This window comes from Salmo trutta, chromosome 25 (assembly GCF_901001165.1).
Source record: "Salmo trutta chromosome 25, fSalTru1.1, whole genome shotgun sequence".
Lineage (NCBI taxonomy): Eukaryota > Metazoa > Chordata > Actinopteri > Salmoniformes > Salmonidae > Salmo > Salmo trutta.
Window position 1 is genome coordinate 40,423,352 of NC_042981.1, and position 19,035 is coordinate 40,442,386.

General features: G+C 42.9%; 1 protein-coding gene and 1 pseudogene across 3 annotated transcripts in view; one reads left to right on the plus strand and one right to left on the minus strand.

Moving 5' to 3' along the window:
- Nucleotides 1-15,197, minus strand: LOC115162679 (mitochondrial fission regulator 1-like; annotated as a pseudogene).
- Nucleotides 14,478-19,035, plus strand: part of LOC115162562 (nuclear receptor coactivator 7) — a 19,490-nt gene continuing 14,932 nt past the window's right edge. The window contains exons 1-5 of one of the 3 annotated variants that reach the window (XM_029713991.1): nucleotides 14,478-15,020; nucleotides 15,289-15,495; nucleotides 16,841-17,057; nucleotides 17,618-17,808; nucleotides 18,573-18,652. In XM_029713991.1, the coding sequence (XP_029569851.1) occupies nucleotides 16,993-17,057; nucleotides 17,618-17,808; nucleotides 18,573-18,652 (336 nt within the window). In that variant the 5' untranslated portion in view covers nucleotides 14,478-15,020; nucleotides 15,289-15,495; nucleotides 16,841-16,992. The other 2 variants (XM_029713992.1, XM_029713990.1) reach the window with 2 other exon arrangements.

The window sequence follows — 19,035 nt, forward strand, 5'->3', positions numbered from 1 at the left end:
AAGCAGTCAGTCACTTGATTTATGCAAACGTCATCAAAAGTGTGGTGGATGCATACAAGTTTATGGGGCTACAGAGGATGTAAATGGAGGAAAAAGCCAAAACAGTGGAAAGACAAATGGGGATGGGCTGATAAAAATAAAAAAAGCACACTAACCAATGAATAAAAGGAAAAACTGTCATATTGATAGAGGCAATAGGTTTCGTAGTAAGGCATGCACAGGATAATATATTTTCAAAAGCCACACAAGTGACACTCATACTCATATCTTTAGTATATTGTGACAGCATGCACATTGTCTCCTACACCTAAGAGCCCCAGATTCTGTCATTTAAAAAAAAGCTGCAGTTTATCGCTGGTGTCATATAGCACAACAGCACACAAGGAAGGAGAACACTTAAATTCTAATTTTACAGTAGATTTACAAGTCTTCCAAGCTGTCCTTGTATCAGACAAGTTCAAAGACCACACACATCATAATCATTTAGTCATGGCCGTCGACCAATTTCAAATTGGGATTTATTTCTCTGTATCATGTTGCCCAGCGTCCATCAATCAAGCTAAATTCGGAGAGTTATTACCCTAAGGACAGCGATAACATTTTCTCGTACTGGTACAATGGGGTTATGAGTAGGTTAGGAGCTATGTGAAGATTGCAAATAAACAAACTTATGCTGTACACATTGACCATGACTAACAAACTTGAACAGATGTTTTGCTGTAAATGAACAAAGAATTGTGTAGGTATTGCAGTACTCTGTTACTTTCTGCAGTCTTATTTGTATATACAACTTCAAGGACTATACAGAAATGAAAAGATAAAAAAAGAACTATCCCACAACAAATGTGTTCATCCACAACTCTTCTGTTGAAGCTTGTCAGGAAAAAAAGGGGGAATGGTTTCTCTCATGGTACCAGGACCGGCACTATACAGAAGAGAAAAAGGTTACTAGGCAGCACTGGAGTCAGTCTGATGGTGAGCAAGAGACATCAAAGTAGGTGAAATCTGAAGGGGAAGTTGTACAGCACCCACAAAATGAAGTTGCTATGACATTGCTTTTGAACCAATGGGATAAGGAATCCACCTTTTGGGGAGGTGTGTGGGCCCAGATAGTGAGCGTACGGGGAGTGTTGATTGAATAACAGGAGATGTCGTGCCTGGACATTGGGGTATGGTTTCAATTTGGTTTGGTTCAGACCGACTTGGCCTGCTGGGAGGTGGTTGCTTGTTTTTCCAGACGTGTTGTTTAGCCATTGCCATGGTTGATGAGGTGCATCCGGGTCTCCATGGGGACTGGGTCCTTAGGCACAGGCCTGGCAACAGAAGAGAGAGACACGGAAACAATGAAATACATTCCTCTGTAGACCAAGAGTAAAATCCTGGCATGCAACACACATAGGAGTGTCCACTGGCAATTTACATTTTAAAAGTAAAGCTTGATAGATAAATGTTTATTTATGTTTCCGTCTAATCTTGCGAGCCATATTGTGTATGAATGTCTGTCGACATAGACTACTTTCTATGTGGCCTGACTTACGTGGGGAGGTGGAGTTGGGTGGAGGTTGAGGACTACGGAGCCTCTACTTGAGTTTCTTCATCCCCACAATGTCATTATCCTTCAGGGTAAAGTTCTTCCTCAGGGCCTCTGAGATCAGCAAGGCAGTGTCTGACTTCCCCCATTAGGGAGGTGCAGCCTCTGTTATACCTGCATGGACACACACGTTAAAAGCATAGTCTGGTACAAAGACATAATCTGAAACTTATTACCTAATAATTGTTTCCTCTCGCAGATTTTCTACCTGTGGAAAACATGATGACAGTCAGCTGCCAATGCATTATCACACACCTTCTGCTAACATGATATTTAGACAGTGTGTGTGTGTACTAATGGAGAGGGAGGCATTTTCCTCAGTGTCCTGACTCGCCCTTTAAACCTACCTGTCCTTGCTCATCTTCATGCGGTTCATGTCCTTCAGGATGTCCATGACGTCGGCGAAGCTGGTGGATTTGGACAGCAACACCGTGTCCTCCTCCGCCTCCCGGAAGTCCATGCTGGGACGTCCAGGTCAAAGGTCGTCATGAAGGCCGACATGTTCGCAAGTGGCAGGGGGTCCGGCATCAGCTCCGATACAATGGACACCACGTCCTCCTCATCCTCCTCACCACGTCGCTGATGACAAAGGAGGCAGAGGCGGCGGGCTGGTAGGGTGCCATCTTGAAGGGCGCCATTGAAAAACTCATGCTGGTGTTGTCGGGAGAGAGGGGGTCAGGTGTCAAGGGGTTTGAGCTTGAGAGGTGCAAACAGTGCAGAGCAGTGATAGGCAAGTTATTGAACTTGTCAGAGTTAATTTAGATACCATCATTTTCCCATTAATAAACCTTAGAATTGGGACAGACAGAGCCTTAAAAAGGGACACAGATTGGCAATCAACTCGTCTCCTGCACTGTTGTCACATGCAATGTTCCCTCTAAGCTGCTCGCGGGCACACAGTAGCCCCGAGACTGCCACGCAGTTCCCCCAGGACTGCCAAGCAGAAGAAATATCAGCCCACTGAGAGAAGCACGAGATTGAACTTCACTTTCTAGAGTTTTCCCTGCGAGTTATTAGCCCAGTTATAGTTCATTTGTAGTCTGATTGCTTCCTACAAGAGCAGAAAACGTGTACTTTTCTACACATCTTTGAAAAGTGAATCAGGTAAAAAGCTTTTTGTTGTCTTAAAATAGGCAGTGTTGTATTTTGATGCAGGTTTGAATAAGCCAAGTAGCCAATAGGCAGAGGTATAGGCTCATTTGTCTGATTCTCTGTAATAATGGTTTGGAAATAATAATGCATTTTATTTTGTAAAGTAGTTTCTTGCATCAAATGAAAACATTTGCAGTCACCTCCTTGTCTGAAGGACAAGTGGATAAATAGGTTAATTTCAAACCCTGCATTTGTATTTATTTTGTGTCATGGAATGTAGGCCTACATTGAACACCACACATTGGCTGCTACTGTAGGCTGAATGATAGAACATGTTCAAATGTTAATGGATCCATTTTCTTTTTTTTGATGGTAGGCCACTCTGGTAGGCCTACATTATTATTATTTCGATTTTTTTTATTTAACCTTTATTTAACTAGGCAAGTCGGTTAAGAACAAATTTGTATTTACAATGATGGCCTACCCTAGACGACGCTGGGCCAATTATGTGCCGCCCTATGGGACTCCCAATCACGGCCGGATGTGATACAGCCTGGATTCGAACCAGTGAATGTAGTGATGCCTCTTGCACTGAGATGAAGTGCCTCAAACTGCTGCGCCACTCGGGAGCCCAAATTATGATCAAATACCCACACGAGCCTAATTAGCCACAAAAAAAACTGTAACTTAAAGTGGGTACAGCCTCAGTGTTCAGAGTAAACACACACTGGAAGTTGCACAGAATTTTCACAACATTCAAGTTTGCGCTCAGCAGACCAGAAATTTGTTCAGTGGCAAATTTATTTTTAGGGAACATTGGTCACATAGTCAGGCTATTTTTAATACAATGTCCTTGATGAGTTTTTGAGGCATGGGTGGGTCAGTGTTTTTTCAGTTTCAATGCCAAAGCCCATCACTTGGCTAGAGAATGTGAAACAGGTCATCATAATCCCTGCAACAATGACATGACTTTAGGCCACAGAGTTCCTGTGCATATCCATGCAGAAAGACATACAATCTTAATGACCAATAGACAAGCCTACAAAAATATATATACACACAGTAACAAATAAAACAACATTTTATTGATCACATGCGCCAGATACAATAGATGTAGACCTTACCGTGAAATGCTTACTTACAAGCCCTTAACCAACAATGCAGTTCAAGAAATAGAGTTAAGAAAACATTTACAAAATAAATAAAAAATTAACACAATAAAATAACAATAACGATGCTATATACAGGGGGTACCGGTACTGAGTCAATGTGTGGCGGTACAGGTTAGTCGAGGTCATTTGTACATGTAGGTAGGGGTAAAGTGACTATGCATAGATAATAAACAGCAAGTGTAAAAACAAAGGGGGGGGGGGGTCAATGTAAATAGTATGGGTGGCCCTTTGATTCATTGTTCAGTCTTATGGCTTGGGGGTAGAAGCTGTTAGGCTTGGGGGTAGAAGCTGTTGGACCTAGACTTGGTACTCCGGGACCGCTTGCCGTGTGGTAGCAGAGAGAACAGTCTATGACTTAGGTGACTGGAGTCTTTTCAAATTTTTTGGGGCCTTCCTCTGATACCACCTAGTATATAGGTCCTGGATGGCAGGAAGGTTGGTCCCAGTGATGCACTGGGCTGTACGCACAATTTTCTGTAGTGCCTTACAGTCGGATGCCGAGCAGTTGCTATACCAGGCGGTCAGGATGCTCTCGATGGTGCAGCTGTAGAACTTTGAGGATCTGGGTACCCATGTGAAATCTTTTCAGTCTCCTGAGGGGGAAAAGGTGTTGTTGTGCCCTCTTCACAACTGTCTTGGTGTGTTTGGACCATGATAGTTTGTTGTTGATGTGGACACCAAGGAACTTGAAACTCTCGACCCGCTCCACTACAGCTCCGTCGATATGAATGGGGGTGTGTATGTCCCTACTTTTCCTGTAGTCCACGATTAGCTCCTTTGTCTTGCTCATGTTGAGGGAGAGGTTGTTGACCTGGCACCACACTGCCAGGTCTCTGACCTCCTCCCTAAAGGCTGTCTCATCGTTGTCAGTGATCAGGCTGTTGTGTCACCAGCAGACTTAATGATGGAGTTGGAGTTGTGCTTGGCCACGCAGTCATGGGTGAACAGGGAGTAAAAGAGGAGACTAAGCACCCCCTGAGGGGCCCCCGTGTTGAGGATCAGTATGGCAGATGTGTTGTTGCCAACCCTTACCACCCGGGGGCAGCCCGTCAGGAAGTCCCGGAGTCGCCTCTTCACTTTTGACATTGAGACTGGTGTTTTGCGGGCACTATTTAATGAAGCTGCCAGTGAAGGAATTGTGAGGCATATGTTTCTCAAACTAGACACTCTAATGTACTTGTCCTCTTGCTCAGTTGTGCACCGGGGCCTCCCACTCCTTTCTATTCTAGTTAGAGCCAGTTTGTGCTGTTCTGTGAAGGGAGTAGTACACAGCGTTGTACGAGATCTTCAGTTTTTTGGCAATTTCTCACATGGAACAGCCTTCCTTTCTCAGAAGAAGAATAGACTGACGAGTTTCAGAAGAATGTTTTTGTTTCTGGCCATTTTGAGCCTGTAATCGATCGCACAAAGAAGGCCAGTTTTTTTGCTTCTTTAAATCAGTACAACAGTTTACAGCTGTGCTAACATAATTGCAAAAGGGTTTTCTAATAATCCTTTTAAAATGATAAACTTGGATTAGCTAACACAACATGCCATTGGAACACAGGAGCAATGGTTGCTGATAATGGGCCTCTGTACGCCTATGTAGATATTCCATAAAAAAAATCTGCGTTTCCAGCTACAATAGTCATTTACAACATTAACAATGTCTACAATGTATTTCTGATCAATTTGATGTTATTTTAACGGACAAAAAAAATTGCTTTTCTTTCAAAAACAAGGAAATGTCTTAGTGACCCCAAACTTTTCAACGGCAGTGTACATGTACAAATTACCTCAACTAACCTGTACCCCTGCACAATGACTCGGTACCGGTACCCCCTGTATATAGCCTCGTTATTGTTATTTTATCGTGTTACTTTTTATTTGTATTTTATTTTTTTACTTTAGTTTATTTAGTAAACATATTCTTTACTCTTTCTTGAACTGCATTGTTGGTTAAGGGCTTGTATAAACATTTCACGGTAAGGTCTACACCTGTTGTATTCGGCACATGTGACAAATAAAATTTCATTTGATGTCTCCAGATTGACTTCAGAAGCAGTATAACATTAGCTAGTTAGGATTGAGGGGATACCACCGGTTTTGAGTTAGTTAACATTGCTAGCTATTTTGGACAAACTTTGCTAGCTAATGACAGCATTGGCATCTGTCTAAAGCAAATTTGACGACATGATAATGGCAAAGCTGATTCCTACTAAATAGTTGCCTATTTTAGCAATGCCATCGTATTTCCAGATCACTACCGTGTATTTTAGACTAAACAGTCATTAGCCCCCTTTCAGAGTACTGTGATTCACAGGACGTTTGGTCAACAATATGGCCACGGCGTCTGTAGAATGTTCATAATAATGCCAACTACGCAACAGAGTGACGGAGGTGCAACCCATGAATAGGCCTAATATAGCTAACTTTGCCAGACTTTCACTGGGGAATTGAACTTAATGAAAACAATTCCTTTACAAATTCCCTACCAGACTCTGTGGCAACGAACTTGGCGATCTGGGGAGTCTCCTCAGCTCGCCCTGCAGGGTGCGGTTCATAGCCGTCACCGCGGGTTTCCTCAGCGTCTCCACCTTCTTGACGTAACGGCGGAAGTAGGGCACAGAGGAGTTCCATTGCATAACCAGGAGAGACATGGGCTGCCACTCGCGGGCGTGAGTCGCTTCTGAGAAAACACAATGGACCATAAGAAAACACTCTTGCATTAACAGAACAGGAAGCTTATTGACAGACACAAACACAGTGGAATCTTCCAAATTTGGAAGAGTGCCTTGCCACCACTAATGCTGGCATAACCAATAACCAGTATTGTTGTGGCTGCTTCGCATGATGTATCGTTGTCTCTACCTTCTTGCCCTTTGTGCTGTTGTCTGTGCCCAATAATGTTTGTATCATGTTTTGTGCTTCTACCATGTTGTGTTGCTACCGTGTTGTTGTCATGTGATGCTACCATGCTGTGTTGTCATGTTTTGCTGCCATGATTTGTTGTCGTCTTAGGTCTCTCTTTATGTAGTGTTGTGGTGTCTCTTGTCATGATGTGTGTTTTGTCCTATATTTTTAATCCCAGCCCCCGTCCCCGCAGGAGGCCTTTTGCCTTTTGGTAGGCCGTCATTGTAAATAAGAATTTGTTCTTAACTGACTTGCCTAGTTAAATAAAGGTTAAAAAAAAAACATTTACAAGCCAATCATTTCGACCCGACGATAGCTGCCGGCAATTTTTGCTGCCCCACTAAAGGACTATCCTCGAGATTAGCAGACCATTATTCTGCACTGTGGGTGAGAGAAGCACGTTCTTACCACACTCTGGCATAGGTCTCAGACTCCTCATCTGCTGCGATCCAGGCAATGTCTGCCGGTGTGGGCACCATGGGGCCATCCATGGGCCGCAGCGGAGAGAGGCCTGGGAGTTCCTGGTAAACAGATGCAAGTGCTCTTGGTTAGCACCTTTAATGGAATTTGGCCACAAGGTCTGCCTTCTGACAAAGTCAATGTTTGTACTATGTGTAATATTATGGCATGTGTTGAATTTGGAAAATACCATATTTACCTGGAAACATGCCCTGGGATGGGGTTTCATGGGCACAAGGGAGCCTATTCTCCTCAACACACTGTGAGTTGATCCATGAGGCTTGTTCTGCCAAATAGGAATAACCTCCTGAATAGTGGTAAGAAACGTGATGTTACTTTTTCAAACATCCACAAACTTAGCATGGTCCCAGATCTGTTTGTGTTCTTGCCAGCTTTGCTGTTATTGTCAAGCCACACATGACAATTCCGTCAGGAGTTGGCAGGAGAGTAGAAAACAACTGGCACCCAGGGCCCAGGCCACCACAAACTCTTGTTAGTAACCTTACTCTACAGAATGCATGCTTTTAATCTTTAGAAATAGCTAACTAACTGTTACAATGTATATACAAAAGTATGTGGATTCGGCTATTTCAGCCACACCTGTTGCTGACAGGTGTATAAAATTGAGCACACAGCCATGCAATCTCCATAGACAAACATTGGCAGTAGAATGGCCTTACTGAAGAGCTCAGTGACTCAACATGGCACCGTCATAGGATGCCACCTTTCCAACAAGTCAGTTTGACAAATTTCTGCTGGAGCTGCACCGGTCAACTGTAAGCGCTGTTATTGTGAAGTGGAAACATCTAGGAGCAACAACGGCTCAGCCACGAAGTGGTAGGCCACACAAGCTCACACAACGTGACTGTCGAGTGCTGAAATGAGTAAAAATAGTCTTTCCTGTTTCAACACTCACTACCGAGTGACAAACTGCCTCTGGAACAAACGTCAGCTCAAGAACTGTTTGTTGGGAGCTTCATTAAATGGGTTTCCATGGCCGAGCAGCCGCACGCACACAAGCAAGCCTAAGATCACCATGCGCAATGACAAGTGTCGGCTGGAGTGGTGTAAAGCTCGCCGCCATTGGACTCTAGAGCAGTGGAAAAGCGTTCTCTGGAGTGATGAATCACGCTTCACCATCTGGCAGTCTGATGGAAGAATCTAGGTTTGGCGGATGCCAGGAAAATGCTAACTGCCCCAATGCATAGTGCCAACTGTAAAGTTTGGTGGAGGAGGAATAATGGTCTGGGGCTGTTTTTCATGGTTCGGGCTAGGCCCCTTAGTGCCAGTGAAGGGAAATCTTAACACTATAGTATACAATGACATTCTATACAATTCTGTACTTCCAACTTTGTGGCAACAGTTTGTGGAAGGCCCTTTCCTGTTTCAGCATGGCAATGCCCCCGTGCTAAAGGCGAGGTCCATACAGAAATGGTTTGTCGAGATTGGTGTGGAAGAACTTAACTGGCCTGCATAGAGCCCTGACCTCAACCCCATCAAACACCTTTGGGATGAAATGGAACGCCAACTGCGAGCCATGCCTAATCGCGCAACATCAGTGCCCGACCTTACTAATGCTCTTGTGGCTGAATGGAAGCAAGCAACAACTCCATTATTAATGCCTGTGATTTTGGAATGACATGTTTGACGAGCAGGTGTCCACATACTTTTGGTCATGTAGTGTATCTAGCTATCTAACTTACTGCTTCAGTTTCCATGGTGATTAATCTTGCTTATACACTGTGCAGAGGACACCTAATCGGTGCTGGGCTCAGTTGGCTACTTGTGTGTTTAGTAAGCAGTCTTCAGACGCTGATAGTTAGGTCTTCCAACATCTGTAAAGGAGACAAACACACATGTTGACAGTGAGCATTGAGGAGCTATAGATTATCAACAGAATGCTTGGTGGTATTTACTAGCAACTAAACGGAAACAAACGGGGAGGGATATACCTGAATTTGTCCGATGCGAAACGTTTTGCAACTGTATGCTAAAGTGTGCACTAATGATTACACCCCAGGCCACACACAAACATCTGGAAGTTATAAAATGATTTTTTTGCTTCATAGCTATTGGTAGTAGTTTGGGGGTGTGGGTGCTGCAATTATTTCGCACTACAGAAGGCTATATATGAACGCTAATACAGGACTATTAAAGGCCCAGTGCACTACTTCTGTGACAAAAACACCCCCCCCCAAAAAAACATTTTTTATTGATGTAATAGCGCAGTGAAGCTGTCTTCGTTTCACAAGTCAGCAGGTGTGTAGTGCTTTCAATGTGAGAATACACAGAAAATGCATTTTTAACAATTATAAATAAATGATAATTAAATGATATTTAATTAACACACAAAATCCATGAAAAACAATAGAATGACAACCAAATAATGGTGGTTTCTTCCCTGTCTTCTCTCTGGCAAATTATGAAGAACTGTAGGCTACATGTGTGCACTGTAGAGGCCTGTTGGAGGCTTGACAACTTCAGAAAGTCTGCCTTGATATTCATAAAACTCCACCGACCTGCTCTTGCGCAGTTGAACCCAGAACGATATGTGACCACTTGGTTACAGCAACAACGTTCTGCCGAGGACCAGTGGCGGTTCTAGACCACTTCAACTGGGGGGCCAAGTTGGGGCCAGTTGTACTGTTAGAGGGGCCAGTTACATTAGACGTTATTGTTGTCATATCGTTTTCTTCACTGCATTGCAGGCATTAGCAGGCAAAATACCATGTTCCGCGTTGCCACTGTCTAATAACGGATGTAAAAAAAGAACGATAGCAAAAATTTGTTATGTAAAAATTATTTCATACTCCACATTTAGGGGGGCCACAAGGGGGTCCAAAATTGTTGTCACAGGGGCACTGGCTGTTTTAAAACAAATTTCCTGTAATTCTACGTAGTAATTATTTATGTTCACTACTTGGTCAATTGATTTGATACAAGAAAGGCTAATAGTTTATCATCTGCTCTAACGCGCTCACAAAACAGTAATTCAAGAAGATCGAAATGCATAGGCTATTCCCAAGAAACTGATTGAGATCAATCAAATGATTGGCATGCAGATGCAGTTTCACCGGTAAAATTTAAATAATTATCATTCACGATTGACAGTGATGATGGCCTATTTTGAAATGAGGTATTCCTAACTTGGTGTTTGAGGGTATTAAAAATATAAAATCATATCCCGATAGGTCATTTCATATCCCGATAACGATACATATCAATATATAGCACATTTTCTGTAAATTCAATGAATAAATAGTTTATATACAATGTATTAGTACATTTCGAATTACACTCAACAAATAAGAGGTACTTACTCATTAGATTATTTCTCCTTTTATTTCGAACCTTTGTGCAAATGTTCAATTAAGCATGTAACAAAATATTAATGTATAAAATCTAAAAAGGTCAATAGAAAACACCAACTATAGTTGCGAACAAAATAAATAGGCCTAAAATATATACAGTGCTGTGAAAAAGTATTTGCCCCTTCCTGATTTCTTATTTTTTTGCACATTTGTCACACTTAAATGTTTCAGATCATCAAACTAATTTTAATATTACACAAAGATAACCCAAGTAAACACAAAATGCAGTTAAGTGATGATTTTATTTATTAAGGGAAAAAAGCTATCCGAACCTTCATGGCCCTATGTGAAAAAGTAATTGCCCCCTAAACCTAATAACTGGTTGTGCCACCCTCAGCAGCAACAACTGCAATCAAGCGTTTGCGATAACTGGCAATGAGTCTTTCACATCGTTGTGGAGGAATTTTGGCCCACTCTTCTTTGCAGAATTGTTTTAAATCAGCCACATTATAGGGTGTTCGAGCATGAACCACCTTTTTAAGGTCACGCCACAGCATCTCACTCGGATTCAAGTCCGGACTTTGACTAGGCCACTCCAAAACCTTCATTTTTTTTTTTTTTTAAGCCATTCAGAGGTGGACTTGCTGGTGTGTTTTCGATCATTGTCCTGCTGCAGAACCCAAGTGCGCTTCAGCTTGAGGTCACGAACTGATGGCTGGACATTCCCCTTCAGGATTCTTTGGTAGAGAGCAGAATTCATGGTTCCATCAATCACAGCAAGTCGTCCAGGTCCTGAAGCAGCAAAGCAGCCCCAGACCATCACACTACCACCACCATATTTGACTGCTGGTATGATGTTCTTTTTCTGAAATGCTGTGTCACTTTTACGCCAGATGTAACGGGACGCACACCTTCCAAAAAGTTCAACTTTTGTCTCGTCAGTCCACAGAATATTTTCCCAAAAGTCTTGGGGATCATCAAGAAGTTTTTTCCCAAAAGGGAAACGAGCCTTTATGTTATTTCTGGTCAGCAGTGGTTTTCGCCTTGGAACTCTGCCATGGATGCCATTTTTGCCTAGTCTCTTTCTTATGGTTGAGTCATGAACACTGACCTTAACTGAGGCAAGTGAGGCCTGCAGTTCTTTAGATGTTGTTGTGGGTTCTTTTGTGACCTCTTGGGGTAATGTTGGTAGGCCGGCCACTCCTGGGAAGGTTCACCACTGTTTCCATATTTTCTCCATTTGTGGATAATGGCTCTCACCGTGGTTCGCTGGAGTCCCAAAGCTTTAGAACTGGCATTGTAACCCTTTCCAGACTGATAGATGTCAATTCATTTGTTTCTCATCTGTTCCTGAATTTCTTTGGATCGCGGCATGATGTCTTGCTTTTTGAGATCTTTTGGCCTACTTCACTTTGTCAGACAGTTTCTATTTAAGTGATTTCTTGATTCAACAGGTCTGGCAGTAATCAGGCCTGGGTGTGGCTAGTGAATTTGAACTCAGCTTTCCAAAAAATGTGATTAACCACAGTAAATTCATGATTTAACAAGGGGGGGGGGGGGGAATTACATTACTTTGTCACATAGGGCCATGAAGGTTCAGATAGCTTCTTCCCCCGTAATAAATAAAATGATCACTTAACTGCATTTTGTGTTTACTTGGGTTATCTTTGTGTAATATTAACATTTGTTTGATCTGAAACATTTAAGTGTGACAAATGTGCAAAAAAATAAGAAGTCAGGAAGGGGGTAAGTACTTTTTCTCAGCACTGTATATTTTGGGGGCTTGCCTGTTTTGCATGTTATTTTGTGTCACGACTTCCGCCGAAGTTGGTCCCTCTCCTTGTTCGGGCGGCGTTCGGCGGTCGAAGTCGCCGACCTTCTAGCCATCGCTGATCCTCTTTTCATTTTCCTTTGGTTTTGTCTTGTCTTGTATCACACCTGGTTCCAATCCCATTCATTACATTGTATTTAACCCTCTGTTCCCCCTCATTGTCCTTGTCGGTGATTGTTTGTTTGTAAACATTGTGCAAGTTATGTTCTGGTGTGCGACGGGTTTTGTACCCACTTGTATTATTTTGTATATTTTGGTTTTCAGAGTTTTTTTAGCACTTATTAAACTGCTCCGTGTTATACCAAGTTCGTTCTCCTGCGCCTGACTTCCCTGCCACCAGCACGCGGCCTTACATTTTGGCATTAATACGTGCAACATATCAATTTGCATTTGGTACCTTGGGTCGTTTCTCGACCGTGTAAATTGGGGCCATGTCTTTGCAGATGTACAGTTGAAGTCGGAAGTTTACATACACCTTAGCCAAATACATTTAAACTCAGTTTTTCACAATTCCTGACATTTAATCCTAGTAAAAAGTCCCTGTCTTAGGTCAGTTAGGCTCACCACTTTATTTTAAAAATGTGAAATGTCAGAATAATAGCAGAGAGAATGATATATTTCAGCTTTTATTTCTTTCATCACATTCCCAGTGGGTCAGAAGTTTACATACACTAAATTAGTATTTGGTAGCATTGCCTTTGAATTTTTTAACTTGGGTCAAACGTTTCGCGTAGCCTTCCACAAGCGTCCCACAATAGGTTGGGGGAATTTTGGCCCATTCCTCCTGACAGAGCTGGTGTAATTGAGTCAGGTTTGTAGGCCTCCTTGCTCACACACGCTTTTTCAGTTCTGCCCACAAATTTTCTATAGGCATGAGGTCAGGGCTTTGTGATGGCCACTCCAATACCTTGACTTTGTTAACCTTAATCCATTTTGCCACAACTTTGGAAGTATGTCATTGTCCATTTGGAAGAACCATTTGTGACCAAGCTTTAACTTCCTGACTGATGTCTTGAGATGTTGCTTCAATATATCCACATAATTTTCCTGCCGCATGATGCCATCTATTATGTGAAGTGCACCAGGCCCTCCTTCAGCAAAGAACCCCCACAACATGATGATGCCACCCCCATGCTTCACAGTTGGGATGGTGTTCTTTGGCTTGCAAGCCTCCCCTTTTTCCTCCAAACATAACTATGATCATTATGGCCAAACAGATATATTTTTGTTTCATCAGACCAGAGGACATTTCTCCAAAAAGTACCGTCTTTGTTGTGCAGCAAACCATAGTCTGGCTTTTTTATGGCCTTTTTGAAGCAGTGACTTCTTCCTTGCTGAGCGGCCTTTCAGGTTATGTCGACATACAACTCGTTTTACTGTGGATATAGATACTTTTGTACCTTTTTCCTCAACCATCTTCACAATGTCATTTGCTGTTGTTCTGGGATTGATTTGCACTTTTCACACCAAAGTATGCTCATCTCTAGGAGACAGAACGCGTCTCCTTCCTGAGCAGTATGATGGCTGCGTGGCCATATGTTTCGAAAGCGATTACTGACGTTTCAAACGTTAACCACAGCGTAGGGGATTCGAGTTCACATGAGGCAGTCGTGGGCGAAGCTATGGCTGTGAACTGTATGGAGAATGCAGAATGCCGCCTACAGTTTGGGAAAGCTAAAGCACCGCTAGCTAGTTTATAGTTTAACGTTAGTTGCGATTTACTGTTAGCAGACGACGCTTGCCAGTTAATGTTAACTAGCCCTTCCACCGGTCTTCCTGGCTTTAATCACCCTCAGTGTAGACATCGAAATTATACCGTGTATTGTAGCTAATGTCGGTTATCCTAACACAAAATAAAGAATGGCGTTGCTTTTCCTAGCAGGTTAGAGTATTTTAGCTAACCCTTTTCCTAACCTGCTGCCTAAATTCACCCTTAAAGGCGCTCCATGGGCAATCAGATGTCTGCATTGGCCGTGCAGCATTTACGGCGATACAGCCTCAGCAGGAGTCAGGGCATTCATACTTCTCGCGCAGAGTTGTCAAGGAAGTGCGTTAGTTTATACAGGACCTTCCGCCTTCACCTACCGTCATCAATCATGTCAATGCGTAGCTATATGGTGCCGTCCACATTGTTACAACATTTGAGAGGCTCATGGCGATGCTGTACTGAGCTCATTTTCGCCTCTACTGTACATGCCTCTGGGAGGAACCGCTACTGAGTCACAACATCCATATGGCACCGCCGACCACATTTCGGATCAAGCATAAATTGTCTCTTAAATGCACTGCATGTTCAATCTGAGGTCTGCATTGGCCTTGCGGCATTTACATGATATTGCCTTTGCAGAAGTCAGGGAGTGTTCATACTTCGGCTTCGCAGAGCTATATGGGAGGTCCTGTAAAAACAAACTCGCTTCCTTGACAATTTATTTTACAACAACTCTGCTCGGCGAAGCGGAAGAAGTATGAATGCCCTGACTTCTGCAGAGGCCGAATCAGCTGCACGGCAATGCTGATGGCAGATTGACCATGGAGCGCCTTTTAACCCGCTACGAAAAAGTTACGTTTGGTTTTAGCTGTACTCACTCTCGTCAGAACCGTCGTTTTCTCCAGAATTTGAGCATCAACAAGCGAAGCGACGCAATGAAAGCGCTTCGAGTGGCAGAAGGCAGGTGCGAGGCCTTTTGCGGAATTGATTTATAAGCTATATATATTTCCCAAAGGTATAAGCCACTCCAGTTTTCTATTCTAAGAAATGCCATGTTATTTTCTGCGAAAGTTATGTATAGGCTTTTTCTATCTGCAATTAATTAGTGCAACAAACCAAAGTCATTTTGAAAAGTTACCATTGTAATCTATGCTATTTTAAGGCGTTTGAATGGGGAATTTAAAAACATGGGGGTTGGATTCATTATTACAGTGAGTTAACCGTTATTCCAGCCATGCAATGATTCAACCACGGGCCCTTTAAAAAGGATGGAGGATGAGGGAAATAGGCGGAGCATACATGCTCAACGTGTTGCTGTTGGCGCTGCAGTACTGAGCTATATTCTGCAGTGCTATCACAGTCTACACAGTAACACCGCAATATGAAGTCTGTCGAAATCACCCGCTCTCCATCAACATTCCGGGCAGTCTTTGTGACAGGTCAGTCCCCAAATGCTTGTAATATGTTGCTGAATTCTGGGTACCCCAGTGCTACGTTTTATTGCCGCATCCCCCGGATTTTCGATATGGAAGTGGGATCATTCATGTGTAGGAAGACTACAGTAATTGCAATCTTCTCCATGGCATAATGATTTGTCGGCATGCTTCATACAGTATTGCACGTAGAACCCCTATTCATTATGAACTTGAGCTAAGTGGAGAAACCGATCTCTTCTGACTGAATGTGCTAGAAATAAAAAGGACCATAGATTACATAAATCACAGGAGTTAAATTCATTGCATCAGAAGTCGATCAGGCCCTAAGGAATTTGTATTTGCAAAGTCAATTTAATGTAAGAATGAATGCACCAAAATGCCATTCAATATACACTACATGACCAAAAGTTTGTGGACACCTGCTCATCGAACATCTCATTACACAATCACGGGCATTAATATCGAGTTGCCCCCCCCCCCCTTTCTGCTATAACAGCCTCCATTCTTCTGGTAAGGCTTTCCACTAGATGTTGGAACATTGCTACTTCCATTCAGCCACAAGAGCATTAGTGAGGTTGGGCACTGATGTTGGGCGATTAGGCCTGGCTCGCAGTCAGCGTTCCAATTCATCCCAAAGCTGTTCGATGGGGTTGAGGTTAGGGCTCTGTGCAGGCCAGTCAAGTTCTTCCACACCGATCTCGACAAACCATGGACCTCGCTTTGTGGACGGGTGCATTTTCATGCTGAAACAGGAAAGGGTCTTCCCCAAACTGTTACAACAAAGTTGGAAGCACAGAATCGTCTAGAATGTCATTGTATGCTGTAGCAAAAATATTTCCCTTCACTGGAACTAAGGAACTTTTTGTGCTGACATTGCTTCCAGAGGCAGTTTGGAACTCTGTAGCCATGTTGAAAGTCACCGAGCTCTTCAGTAAGGCCGTTCTACTGCCAATGTTTGTCTTTGGAGATTGCATGGCTGTGTGCTTGATTTTTGTACACCTGTCAGCAATGGGTGTGGCTGAAATAGCCGAATCCACTCTTTTGAAGGGGTGTCCATACTTTTGTATATATGGTGTACATGCATTTACTTCCTGGCTTCTCTCCCCTGGCATTTGTCTTGTCTAGATAGTCTTTGAGAGCATTTTCTCAATACAAAATGTTTTTTAATTTTTTTTATTGCTTATTCGACCTTTTGTGACAGTTTTTCCAGCGCAAGGTTATATGCCTGCTAAAATGCTCAGATTGCATCATTGATTCTCCTGAAAGACCTGACTCCATTACTTGGGGTATATGCACTGTCTCACTCTCTTATTCTTCTATGTGTGCACTAACTTACACTCTCCTGTAGGTATGATTACGGGGGCCTAATAAGCATGGGGACCCAACATAGGAGGATGGATGCCAGCTGAGCCCCTCAACTCACCAGACCATCGCTGTTGTCAATATCCCAGAATTCTTAGCTAAGCCCCTGAGAAGGCCTTCTTGCAAACCCTTGGAGCCATGGAACACAAAATACAACAGAGGGACAAAAACAGGCCCAGCTACTTTGGCAACGTCAAGACCAGGTCAGGCCTGCGATTAACTGATTATTGGCAAAAAATGAGGAAAAGCACTGCTTAGAATTGTGACGCGTTTAGTTAATCCCAGAATGCGTCCTATCCTTTTTTGGATTGATCTCCCTACATGTTGTGTTGCTCTCCCTACATGCTGCGATGAATGGAGCACAGTAGCTCAAAGTAGAACTTCAACACCTTTTTTGATATAGTCACTCTTTTGAATTTACTTCTCGTTTGCATAAAGGAACACAAACAGTCATGGGCATTACGTGGGCAAGAGGAGTGCAGGTGCTTGCCAGAAACAGTAACAGCCCATATCCCTAACTCCCACTATCCTATGAATCACAAATGTGATTGCAAAAATAGAGCACTCTTTTTTTTTATGTCAAGACAATTATAAAGCATCATAGCTGATTGCCTCGGATGGGTTATCAACAATTTTTACCCTTACATGCTCATATACTGTAGATGGGGTCAGAAGGCTTTAATGACCATAATAAATGGTGAACTATAAATATCCAAGTAGTTTTCCCTACCACCAGTATCCCTCTGTTCTTTCTCCCCTCCAGACTGGGGTCCAAGCTCCCTGCTGGGGACACCCAGTCACCCAGGTTCATTTCCGGACCCTTGGAGACAGGGCCTCAGATCGGCCCAACCAAGGAGACCAGGGCCAGCGGTAAGGGCCACTGTGCCGTGGGGCGTCCCCTTGACCACGTCCCCCACATCCGGAACCCCCGACTGCGACAGTATTACCTCCAAGGTAAGGTATCTCTCAACAAGGTTATAGCGATATCTCTGGTTTGTTTGCTTTAGTAGGGGCTTGGTAGCTGCAGTAGAGCCATAGCCAATTATTCGTATGGTATTTATAAATGTGTTGTGTATTTTCGTAGCAAACCATTCTAGAGCCTGACAGAACACACACAAACGAAGGTTGTTAAGGAGAACGCCTCTCTAGATGTAGCGTTATTTAACTTTTGAGGAATTGCAACACTGCAGCAAGGAAGGCTTGAACTTCTGACAGATAAATTACCTGTTGACTCTAACAACAAAATGTGGAGTAAGTCAAGGGGTATGAATACTTTCTGAAAGCACTGTACCCAGAACCACAGATCTGCCCCTGTTAATGTTGACATTTTTTATAGAAGGACTTATTGGATCAACATGATCACTCCTCCCGCAGGCTTTCAATTTGATCTAGTTTGCTGACACATGACATTGAGCCAGAGATCTGACATTTCTATGTCGGTGTGTCAATTCCAACAGTGTTGCCTTGTTGCACACCTGAGGCACTCAAAGAGAAACAGTACTTTAATAAACCTCTGAAATGTATATAATTTCTTGCATGTACCTCAGAAGAGATACACAAAGGAGCCCACACACAGGTCCAGAGAGAGTGGGGGGTTGTTTTGCATGAATTAAACTATATACAGTACCACAAACAAGTTGTAAGTCAGCAGCAGAAAGAGTACTGGTGGAAAGAGTTATCGCTTCTCAACATTATGTTTTTACATCTTGCCTTCATAGAGCCTAGATGGGGAACGGAGGGAACCATGGCCAAGTCCATGGGCAGAGATCACCTGTCAGATGACAAGGTAGACACTACGGTGAGTCACAATCTCATGTAGACCTACTCCCATGTCAATGATCTTAAAGACCTGCTGCACCCTCACATTTGATAACCAATACAGTGCATAATATATGGTATTGATAGATTCTGATAATGAGGGTTCAAAGGTCAGATCAGCTGTATTTCAGTGAAACAGTGGTCACAGATCTTCCTTATTTCATTGGGTATCCACGGGTATATTCTGAGGCTCTACAACAGTTATAATGGAAGGACAAGGTATGTGTTGAAAATAAATGTTCGTAATTATATCACGTGCAGATGAAAAAGCTTCTATTACTACAGCTTTCAAACGTTATCAAATTTCGTAAAGGGGAAATTGATACAGTTGAAGTCGGAAGTTTACATACACTTAGGTTGGAG